Source organism: Planococcus citri, chromosome 5 (genome assembly GCF_950023065.1).
Source record: "Planococcus citri chromosome 5, ihPlaCitr1.1, whole genome shotgun sequence".
Classification (NCBI taxonomy): Eukaryota; Metazoa; Arthropoda; class Insecta; order Hemiptera; family Pseudococcidae; genus Planococcus; species Planococcus citri.
Window position 1 is genome coordinate 56,215,837 of NC_088681.1, and position 12,673 is coordinate 56,228,509.

A 12,673-nucleotide genomic window follows, 5' to 3' on the forward strand; every position below is an offset into this window, starting at 1 on the left:
ACCTATACTCGTCGTAAACGTAATACTACCTGCCTTAATCTTAACACACTATACAAAGATTAGTATGAAATTTCGTTAACCTTATAACTTCTCGTATAATAATTCTGAAATTCTATAAACAATAATAGAGTACGGTGTAATTAATAGTTTTACGGTTTTAATTAATAATCTGCTGTGCTGCCGCTTTATATGTATAGGAGTGTGAGGTATTTGTGTATGGTACACGTAATAAATATATGTGCACGTTTGTTTGTGCATCTCGCAGTATTCTTAGAACAAAACAAAAGCCATTCATACGATATTATCGTAGGTACATACCTACATTTAGGCTAAGAATCCTCGATGACGTCATTTCTCTTTTTTTTCAACTCTTTTACCATATTTGTTGACTCGATTCGATCGACTGAGGATGATATTATTATTCAAGGATATATTTTGTATGCATGCATTGGAGAAGGAAATACTCATCTTGTTTGAAAAGATCGACCTTCACTGGTGCATTTATTTATGGTATCCTTGTAAGATGTATCTCAGAGAAAGAGAAATGAGATAAGTATAGGGACATGGGAGCTATATTCAATATATTGAAACTGAGGAAAATATGTACTTTATTCTAAAGTGCAGTAAGTAGGTAAGTATAATATTACCAATTTCTAGTGATTAGGTATTATCAATTTCAAAAAATTTACAAAAATACCGCTCAAAACTCACCAATTATTTAAACTGATTTTAAACAAGTTTTTGTGACATTTTGGCTAGATTATCGTTACCTAATATTACGTACTTTTTACAATTGTGATTGTTTTTTTGTCAACTTTTATGCAATTTCAAGCTACAATAATTTTCACGGTATTTTTAATTGTTTCAGTTAAACTTTTTTCTATAAATGTTCAATTGTCAATTTTACTTTTCAATTTATTTTTAACCACTTTTGGGATGTCTTAATATCAGTAATTAATACCTACTTTTTCTGTAGGTAATTTATCAATTTTAATAAAAACGAATGTTAGCTTTTGAGTCAAAGCTGCAGAGCTTATTCCGCAAGTAGGTAAATGAATTTATAAATTTTGTCAATTTTAGAGTTGAAATATGGTAAGAGTTTCTTTCAAAATCCTCACATTGATATTGAAAAGAGTTTTATTTTTCCTGCATTTGGTACCTACCTATTCAAAAACTCAAAAAGTAGTAACATTTCAAAAATGTGGGAATTTCGAAAGCTTATACAGAGCTTTGAGTAATTGTTCGATTTCGCTCAAATTTTCCATACAGATTTTTTTCAATTTCAAGAAATATGTAGATTTTAAAAATAAAATTCAATTTTTTCAACATTTTTAGGACCCAAATGGAGAAGGGACGTAAAGGGTTAAATTTCAAAATGTTCAAAATTTGACTTCACTAGTCTGTAATGGTTGATGAACATAAGCTACTTACTTACATAATCCCAAATTTCACGAAAATGCATTCTCAGCCGTTTTTCCTGTAAAGAATTTTAGAAAAATGACCAAAATATAATCAAAGTCACGGGCGTGCTCTGGATTTAATTTTATACTACTTAAACTTACGTAGATAACTAGATAGGTGTACTCGTAACTCTCGTGTGATATAAATACGAGAAATAATGACCAGGACAAAAGTAAGTAATTAAAGGGGTTTTTCAACTTTTTCAACAGATACGTAAAAATAGGGGTAAAATGAGTCAACTTCATCTATATCAGAACTTTTTTTCATGTTTTGAATCAAAAAATCGCATTTTATTCCCAAAATTTAAATTTTTTAAAATCAACTTTGCAACATGTTACCATCCCAATTTTTTATTATGTTGTTCAGCATGAAAAGTTGTTCATAATATATTTTTTTCAGAATTTTTGAAAGTCGGAACGATATGAAAACTACGTTTTGAAACTTTTTGAGCTAATTTTTTATGCGTAAAAATGTGGCAATACTGATTTTTATATCACCAAAAAGCCTTTCAAAACTCCTAACTATGGGAAAATGTTTCATTTTGATAGGTATCGCGGTTATGGAGTAATCCACTGCTGAAATGGATGATATTTTAGGTTCACTGAAAACTTTGACACCCCCTGGCTGCCTTTAAAAATGGGTTAGAGGGCTGCGACTTGCGTCATTGGGTATCCCTTCAAAAGGTCTTTCCACAGGAAAAATTTCAAAAAAAATCGCCGAATCCCCCCCACCACTTCTTGGACCAATTGACGTGAAATGGCCCTATAATCACTCACATTAGAAACAGATATGCCCTTAACGGAATTTAATTTTTTCAACATCATTTATCTAGACTTTTCAAACATTTCAAAGTAAGGTACTACCTACTAGAGACCGTCACGTTGGCGTTATTTCCAACGGCAACGGCAACGCGATATCGAGCTGCGACGATACACCGTACAACGGCAACGTACGATGCCGTTGTTGTTGCACGATGCATCGTCGGCAGGCTACGATATGTGGTTCTAGTCATGCGCGCGCAACGACGAGTATGTTTTTAAAGATGGCACTTCGAATAAAATATTAAAACAGCTGATTGCAATGATTCAAATGTATTGAAAAGGACAGATAAGGAGAGGTGTTAGATAATGGAGTTTAGGATGAGTCATCGCAGTCAAGCATCGGCAATATCGGCGTTGTGCAACGTTGACAACGAGCAGCGTGGTTCACGTTGGACGTTGTTTTTTTGAACACGGCAACGCGTTGCACGCTGCCGATATGTGAACAACGTACGTTGTACAACGCATCGTGACGGTCTCTACTACCTACCTATTTTATTTTTTTTTGTTATCTACACGATTTTAATCATAAACATTTACATTAGTTTATTCTTTGAAAAATTTTGTAATTAATGGACAAGTTTTAGGACATTTCGGTATAGGTTAACTTCTAGAGTATTTTTATTTTTTGTCTTTTTAAAGTCATATTCTGCGATTTTTTTGGATTTTTTCCCCACCGATAATTTCTCAAAGTATAGTTTCAATAGCTGGGTAAGTGGGTAGGTAGCCTAGATGTAGATACCTATTCATTAGTTGGTTTTTCATATTATTTTCTTTCAAGATGATTTTTCTTTGAGAATTTTTTTTTGTCGCGGGAAGCAAATCTGGTTACAATCTCAAATCTGAAACAATCTTGTTGCAGTTTTATGCAATTTTATTCATAAAGTACAGTATCTCTAATGTACATAAATTAGTAACTCAGTTATTATTCAGAGCAACTTTGTTAGTGTGAAGAATTCGCTTGCCATATCTGAAGTGGTCTCGTTGATATCACTAAAGCAATTCGGTTCCTGTCCAACTTACTTTATATTGAGTTTGAAGAACAATATGAATTGATTTCCTACTCTTTAAATGAAAAGATGGGTGTCAATTTTTTCAAAAATTTTTTGCCATGGTTGTGCTCGTGTGAATTTAAATGTTTTATCTTGTGATATAAAAGCACTTTTAGACCATTTTTTTCATTTTTTATTTTCATTTGAAGTTACAAGGCCACTTATGGCCACAATTAATTGTTCTAACATAATTTTCAATAGGTATAGGTATTTTGCTCATGAGGGGCCCAGTGGTCCATTATGCATAACTTTTCAATCTAAGATGGAGTCCGGCATATGACAATAGGAGTAATTGCACCCCCCCGCCGATCCTCCGGGACAACTTTTTTCTTAAAGGGGACATCCTAAGGAACATTTTAAAGCAAACTTGCCAAAAAAAGAATTGGCCTTACTTACAAAATGGCGGCCATTTTGATTGACAGGTCAGCCAAAATCGCAGATTTTGCGTTTTAACATAGGACTTGCACGAACTTTTTCAATCTTTACAAAGGCAGATTGAAAGATCATGCAAAAATTTATCACCTGTCAAAATTTGAAGCGCTAAAGTGCGTTTTTCGATTTTTGGTGAATTTTTGAAAATCGAATTAGGCCAATATTGAGGGGAAAAATCTAAATTTTACCAAATTGACCGAGAAAGCTGAAATTTCGGATATACCCTATTTTCGACATGCCAAATCGATTGGAAACAATTTCAACCCGTTTTGAGCAGTTCTGGAGCCTCCAGCAGATTTTTGAAACTCGAAATTCCCACAAAATTCCATCAAATTGGAGTTGTAAAGCTAAAATTCATTCTAAGAACCAATTTCAAGACGCTACGAAGTACTGCAGGTGAATTTCAAGTCGTTTTGGATCCTCCAGCGACTTTTTGAAAATTCCTGAAACCTCCTGCAGATTTTTGAAACTTTAAATTTTCACAAAATTTCATCAAATGGAGATGGAAAGCTGAAATTTACTCTACACTCCAATTTTAACAACCTCTGAAAACGACTTCTGGTGGATTTCAAGTCATTTTAGGGCCTCCAGCGACTTTTTTTGAAAATTACTGGAGCCTCCAGTAGATTTTTGAAACTTGAAATTTCCCCAACATTAATTTATCAAATGGAGTTGGCCAGCTGAAATTTACTTCGCAGACTACATGGTGGTTTCAAATGCTTTTGAAGCTTCCAGCTACTTTTAGGAAATTTAAATTTTCCAAAAAAACGTCATACAACCTTTCAAAAAGTTGCTCGAGGCTCCAAAACGACTTGAAATTCACCAGCAGTCAACTTCGTAGCGTATTTAAATTAGTTTGCAGAATGAATTTCGACTCTCCATCTTGGTTTGATGAAATTTTGGGGAAATTTCAAGTTTCAAAAATCTACTGGAGGCTCCAGTAATTTTCAAAAAAGTCGTTGGAGGCTCTAAAATGGCTTGAAATCCACCAGAAGTCGTTTTCAGAGGGTGTTAAAATTGGAGTGTAGAGTAAATTTCAGCTTTCCATCTCCATTAATTTGATGAAATTTTGTGAAAATTTAAAGTTTCAAAAAAGTCGTTGGAGGCTCTAAAATGGCTTGAAATCCACCAGAAGTCGTTTTCAAAGGGTGTTAAAATTGGAGTGTAGAGTGAATTTCAGCTTTCCATCTCCATTAATTTGATGAAATTTTGTGAAAATTTGAAGTTTCAAAAATCTGCTGGAGGCTCCAGTAATTTTCCAAAAAAGTCGCTGGAGGCCCTAAAATGACTTGAACCCACCTGAAGTCGTCTTCAGAGGGTGTTAAAATTGGAGCATAGAGTAAATTTCAGCTTTCCATCTCCATTATTTGATGAAATTTTGTGAAATTTCAAGTTTCAAAAATCTGCTGGAGGTTTCAGGAATTTTCAAAAAAGTCGCTGGAGGCTCCAAAACGACTTGAAATTCACCTGCAGTACTTCGTAGCGTATTGAAATTAGTTTTTAGAATAAATTTTAGCTTTTTAACTAAAATTTGATGGAATTTTGTGGGAATTTCGAGTTTTAAAAATCTGCTGGAGGCTCCAGAACTGCTCAAAACAGTTAGAAACAGTTTCCAATCGATTTGGCATGTCGAAAATAGGGTGTATCCCAAATTTCAGCTTTCTTGGTTAATTTGGTAAAATTTTGATTTTTCCCTCATTTTTGGCCTAAATTCGGTTTTTAAAAATCCACCAAAAATCGAAAAACGCACTTCAGCACTTTAAATTTTGACAGGTGATAAATTTTTGCATGATCTTTCGATCTACCTTTGTAAGGTTTGAAAAATTTCGTGCATGTCCTATGTTGAAACGCAAAATCTGCGATTTCGGCTGACCTGTCAATCATAATGGCCGCCATTTTGTAAAGTAAGGCCAACTTTTTTTTGTGCAAGTTTGCTTTAAAATGTTCCTTAGGATGTCCCCTTCAAGAAAAAAGTTGTCCCGTAGGATCGGCGGGGGGGGGGGTGCAATTACTCCTATTGTCATATGCCGGACTAATGTGTTTATACGTTTCAGTCTCCTGACTGTGTCATCATCCATGAATACGTTGCTTCAATATTTGAGTGCTCTTCCAGCCTTTCCAGGTTTCTTGATTTCATTTCAAGGTATTCAACAAATAATTTTGCTTTCATTAAACTTGTTTTTTTGCTCATTTTCCTGGTATGTTGTGCATAGGTTGATTGACTTTCATGTGTAAGTGTACTTGAGTTTTTTGATAGGTAGCTTTCCATAGAGTATAATAGGTATTGTTGTGTTTACTGGCGGATATATTTTCAACATAATGTCTCTGATTCTGTATTGCGAATGATTCATAATTTTCGTCCTGGTTGAGAGTATTTAATGGGTCAAATTGATTTCGATTTTTAGTTTTTTTCTGCTGATTTTTTCCAGTTTTATTCGCTTCTGGGGACCGTGGTTCGCCACAACCTCGGGACCTCTTTTCTTGGTTGGTACTGTTTTCCAGGGTGGAGGTTGACCGTTGACCATCAGTGTGTTTTTTTTTGTATTATTATGCAACTCGGAGAAAATTTGCTAGTTAGATCGTTTGAACGTTCTATGAACATTACCTAGAATCTTTGTAATAGAAGTTCACGTTGTACTATACGAAACCAAACGACTCGTATCTTTTAGAAAATAGGTACACAATTATCACAACCACAGGTAAAACATTAAAGCAAATGAATTAAAATTAATTTACAAGTAAGTAATTTTGTTTGCTCATTTTATTCACGAGTACAGTGATATTGAAACGCATTCTGTAAAAATTGAAATTTCACTACTCACATATCGTGAAAATATACCAAAAATTTGGCTAAAAACATACTTATCGTGTTTTTTCCAACGCTAATGCGACCACGTAAGCTTATTGTAAATGATAAAAATTACCAAGATAACGTCACCTTTCTGCAACTCCTGACGACATTTTTTGATACAATTTTTTTTTTTCAAACTTCCACCAAACGATACCGACGTTATCGTTGTAGTTCGTCCAAGAGTCCGGTGCGACGTAGTAGGTAGAGCTTAATATGTTTCATAACACCTCATAAGTTTTTATTTTTTTCGAATCGGTCGAGCGGAAAATATCACATTTTTATGAAGTAAGTAGCTCGAATATGAATTTCAATTCCAAAAGGTATAATACCTCGTACGAATATTTTTCCATCTTTTCTACATAAGTTTAGGTATTTTGTTTTCTGATTTGAAAGAATTTTCACATTGTTTTAGCACCGTGTAAGTAATAAGGTATCTTTTTACGTATATGGAGAAATTAATATAGGTAACATTTTTTCATATGCCTGGATGATTTTTCAGCGTCAAAACCTTCAAGTATAGCTCGCGTATCTTCTTTTTTTAAGTATGTGTGGGTAGTACATATTTTTTGAAACTAGCGACGGAATTTCTTATAGTTGAGAAATACCTGTAAGGTTTCAGAGTCGTATTTCTGTAGGTATCTATATCCACATATCTATCTACCGATAATTTCATACTTACACGTGTTTTGATCTTTAATAAAACAGCGTGAATTTTTTCGAAAGGTTTCAGACCAAAAAAAAGTGTATCAAGTGGAGCTTTTACGAGTACCTATAATAAATTTTTCAACAGATGAATAAAATGAGGATATTTTATTCTCATTTGTGACACGTTCCATCGATGCATACCTAACTATACCGATAGGTATAAGAATCAGCACATCATTTTAATACGGAATTTTCAGTCGCTTAATATAAAATTTTCCCAATGAAAAATACGAAACCGTAAAACTGAAAAACAAAATGATAGAAATTTTTGTAGAACTTTTTCATGTAGGCCTAAGTAATATTTTTTATTTCATTCTTTCTGAATGAGAATCATCCTATATCTGACTACTGCAGACGAAAGAGCTTTCCAAAATAGTAATTTCCAATTTCAACAAAATAAAGCTAGATTGGAAGATCGTAGGTAGGAATCATAAATCTTCCATGGGGCAGAATTTTAGAAACTAACATTCATTTGTAGATTTTTAGAAAATTTTTGAACATTTTAAAGTATCCGTTTCAAGCCTTCAAGGGTGATTTTGAATTTTGTGAATAATTTTTTTCAATTCAAATTTCAACTTCTACACATCAATGACTGCTATGTAGTTTTGGTCAATTCTGAAATCTCCAGTGAGTTTTCAAATTTCTATAAAAATTTCAATCAAATCGCTCTGAAAGGGCAAAAAATGAACTTCAGCGGATATAACTTTGGTAAGTGCTTAATGCTTATTGAGCAATCTGTTGGCCGTTTCAGGTAGAGTAGTGATTGCGAAATTCATCCAAAAGTGCTACTTAGTTCAAAAGTGAACTTTTTGATTTTGTGAAATTCAAAAAAACAAAGAAAATTGGTAAGTTTTTGCTTTTTTTTCAATTTTTTTGAAATTGACAATAATTACCTACCAAAAAATTGGTAGCAATGCTTTCCAAAATATTTTCACCGTTCCAGAAATGATACCGACCATTTACATGGATAATAGGCTATACAATTACATTATGTCAGACTTTTAAAAGATTGAAAAAAAATTGTAGAAAAATGTTGACTATTATGGCAGACAGCACCGAGTATTACGTATTTTATTATATTTTTTCTGACTTTTAAGTACATACTCGTAGGTAGGTACGTGGAAGAAATTGAAATGAATTCTTGACAGTATGTTAGATGTTCAAAAGCTCTGAAAAAATTATCCTCTCCAACATTTTGAGTAACATGACTGAAGTGGACTTTAGGGAATTTCAGATATGAATGAAAAAAATTGCCCAAATTTCAATAACATGGACAAAATTGCGTTAATCCTAAAATTCTTGATACATATAACGTCAAACTTTTGAAAACTTGACGAAAGATTCAATAAAGTGACGTGCCACACTTTCAAAAAAAACTTTTTGAGATTTTGTCAGGCTTGACAAAACAACGAATTGCTAAAAAATTATGTCAAATTTTCAAAAATGACTCTCAGATATTAAGTTTGTTCGAGCAGTCCAAATTTATGGGGGAAAAATACACGAATTTCATGAATTTTCAAACATTTTTGGCAGCTTTATACCAAAATTCCATTTAATTTTTAAGTGTAAACAAGATTTTAGTTGCCAAACAGGCAGAAGTAGGTGCTAGGTAGGTGTTTAAAAATGTATGTTTTACTTAAATATTTTTTTCATGAATTTAAAACGCTCTAAATAATCTATTTTGTCAAAATTTTTTTTTAATTTGGAATTCCAAGCATTGTGCTAACTCAAAAAAAAAGAACATATCCATGATTTAAGTAAAACCTCCTTCGGAGGGGAGACTTTTAGGTCATTTTTTCCACATTTTATCACAATTAATTACCAAATATTTGAGAAGAAGAAATTTTCAAAACACGAAATTCATCCAAAAATAAACGATTTGAAAATTTTCAACTGCTCAGTAGAACTCTAAACTGGTCTTAGATTTTGAGAGCAATGGCCTCGGTCAACGCAGAATCTCAAAAACTATCTTTTGCAACTGGTCCATTTTTCTTAAAAAAAAGTTAAGTTTGAGTAAACTAAATTTTTCCAAAAATGCTTCGCTTTGAGAACTTATATTATCTCACTTTCGGGGACACTACCGTAGCCAAAACAATTTCTGAGTTGACTTTCAATTCAAAATGTAGGTTTACGCTGAATTTGGTAATAACCTAGAGCAATTTGAGATTGCTAGAGAAATTTTAACACTCCTGGAGGCTCCAAAAAAGTCAAATCGGGATCGTCTTCTAGTCTGAGGAGATGGTTTAAATACACCAGACGACATTTTTATGAGAAAACCCGCTCGTCATGGTAGTATCTTCTTCGAAAATTTTATGGTTTTTTGCTTTTTGTGGAATTTACGAATTGGTCAAAAATTCACTCTTGAACAGATACTCCTGGAATTTCGCGGTAAACAATCGAGAGGGTGTCCAATAAGCACCCACCAAAGTTATAGGCGTCTAAGTTCATTTTTGGTCCCTCAAGAGTGATTTGAAGTTTCTAGAGAAAATTGAAACTAGACAGTGCAAAGTGTGCGTAGCTAGCTGCCTTTTCTACAGCTATAACCGTTATTACATCTAGGTAGTGCATAAGTGAATCAACCATGTCACAGTAATGAGAATTTTTGAAACTCTCACTGCTTCAAAATAATAATTGTTTTTCAGTGTTTTCATATTTTCCAAATTACAATAGGTATTTCAGAATAATTTATAAGCTTGTATTGCTTCTAAATTAAGAAATTTCTAGTTGTTTTTCATAGTTTGCATTGTTTTAAAATTTACAACATTTCAAATCAATTTCCCGAATTCCCCATCGCTACAATTTCATAAAGTTTTCAATAAATTTTCAGAATTTTGCATTGCTGCTGAGTTAGGAAATTTGCAATCAATTTTTAGAATTCACATTGCCTCTAAATAGTCAAATTTTGAATAATTTTTCAGAATTCTTATTGTCTTTAAATTTAAAAATTTCAAATTCAATTTTCAAGTTCATATTGTCCACAAATTGTAAAACGTTTACTCAATTTTTGGAATTCACATTGCCTCCAATTTTTCAGAATTCTCATCTTCTTCATAAATATTACAATAGGTACTTATTTCATATAATTTTCAAGTTCACATTATCTACAACTTACAGAACTTTTAATCAATTTTTGGAATTCTCAGCGTCTCTAAATACAAATTTTCATATTTTTTTTAGAATTTCCATTGTCTTCAAATTTATAAATTTTCAAACCAACTTTCAGAACTTGCTTTTTATTCTAAATTAAGAATTAAATCTTATAAAATATGTTAAGAATTTGAATTGCCTCTAAATTACACGAAAAAAAATATGGGTAATTTTTACAAAAAAATTTAACTAAATACTGGTATTTAGCACAATTAAGTACCAGATCCCATTCAATAATTTTTACTGTAATCGTATAGTAAAAATTATCATTTTAATAAATTTTGCTATAGGTACCAATAGTAAAAATCATTTTGTTTTAATAATTTTTACTAAATCATGATAATAAAAATTACATGTTTCAATTGTACAAAAATTAGTTTAATTACTCATTTTCATGTACCTAATTTTTAAATTATAAGTAAAAAGTTGAAAATTATTCATGTCAAGGTAATTCTTACTGTACTTACGGCTATAGGTAGACAAAAAATTAATGAAATGAATTTTTAGCTAGCAAATGATATCATAATTCATAACTCAATTTCAGCATTAGTTTTGCCCCATTATCATGTACTACATAGGTAGTAACTCCAAAGCATTTACCTATCCAATATTCCTACGAAAAATCTGTCACCTACCTACTTACCTCACGGGGATTCGAACCTGGGTCCCTAAATTTCCTATTCCTACCTACATGCCCTATCCACTCAGCCACCAATTTACTACGAGGGTTAGGGCATTAAAATGATATATTTGTTTGGTAAACGCCCCACCAAACCACTCCCACTTGGAATTTACAGCTAACAGACCGGGGGTGTAACAGGGTACAATGAAACACAGCTGGTGATGGAATAGACTGGGGGTATAGCAGGGTACAATGAGCGGCAGGTGTTCTACAAGTCCCCTTTTCCCTTTTTTAGGATTTAATGCATTAAAATAATGAACTAAAATTGCAATTACTCAGCAATTACCCATCCGAATTGAATGAAAATAAATCTATACCCTCCGCCTTAATGATTCTCAAATGGTGTCCAATAGGTACAAAAAATGGTTGTTCAATTTTTTTTACACCAAAAAATCAGAAATTAAATTCCCTTTAAATAATGCCCTATACAATTGGTAAAAAACCCTACCGTTTTTGCATAAAAATTAAAAAACGCGATTTCTTCCTATGCTGTCTGTACAAGTGGACCCGTTTTCAACTTTACGTTTCGGCGCGTAGCAGCGCGCTCTATGTATCCGTCGCACAGCCAATAGTAAAAATCATTTTGTTTTAATAATTTTTACTAAATCATGATAATAAAAATTACATGTTTCAATTGTACAAAAATTAGTTTAGTTACTCATTTTGAAGTAATTTTTAAATTAAGTATATAAGTAAAAAGTTGAAAATTATTCATGTCAAGGTAGTTCTTACTATACTTATGGCTATAGGTAGACAAAAAATTAATGAAATGAATTTTTAGTTAGCAAATGATATCATAATTCATAACTCAATTTCAGCATTATTTTTGCCCCATTATCATGTAAGTACTACATAGGTAACTCCAAAGCATTTACCTATCCAATTTTCCTACGAAAAATCGGTCACCTACCTACTTACCTCACGGGGATTCGAACCTGGGTTCCTAAATTTCCTATTCCTACCTACATGCCCTAACCACTCAGCCACGAATTCACCACGAGGGTTAGGGCATTAAAATAATATATTTGTTTGGTAAACGCCCCACCAAACCACTCCCACTTGGAATTTACAGCTAACAGACTCCTAACAGGGTACAATGAAACACAGCTGGTGATGGAATAGCCTGGGGCTATAGCAGGGTACAATGAGCGGCAGGTGTTCTACAAGTCCCCTTTTCCCTTTTTTAGGATTTAATGCATTAAAATAATGAACTAAAATTGCAATTACTCAGCAATTACCCATCCGAATTGAATGAAAATAAATCTATACCCTCCGCCTTAATGATTCTCAAATGGTGTCCAATAGGTACGAAAAACGGTTGGATAGCTTAAGAGAACATTCATTGTAATTGAAATTTCAATTTCTCAAAGCGAAACCAATAGTGTGCTACGCACACTAAAAATCGCTAGAGGCTCCAGAATGGTCCAAAACAGTGTAAAAAATCACCCTGAAAACAGTTTTTTGAATTTTTTCTAGTAGGTATGTATTGTAAAAATCTTTATTTAAACAGTTTTTTTTTAATTTT

At 32.7% G+C, this 12,673-nt stretch overlaps 1 protein-coding gene across 7 annotated transcripts in view; it reads left to right on the plus strand.

The window, feature by feature from the left end:
- The window catches only part of LOC135846637 (BTB/POZ domain-containing protein 2-like), a 136,954-nt gene that overhangs the window by 45,387 nt on the left and 78,894 nt on the right, over nt 1-12,673 (plus strand). For 2 of the 7 annotated variants that reach the window (XM_065365847.1, XM_065365841.1), the window contains exon 1: nt 6,773-6,899. The exons of the other annotated variants lie outside the window; for them this stretch is intronic. Coding sequence is in view for 1 of the 2 variants with exons in the window: in XM_065365841.1 (XP_065221913.1) it covers nt 6,895-6,899 (5 nt within the window). In the remaining variant the exon portion in view is untranslated. Of the gene's footprint in view, nt 1-6,772; nt 6,900-12,673 lie in introns of those variants that run through there. 7 annotated transcript variants of the gene reach the window in all.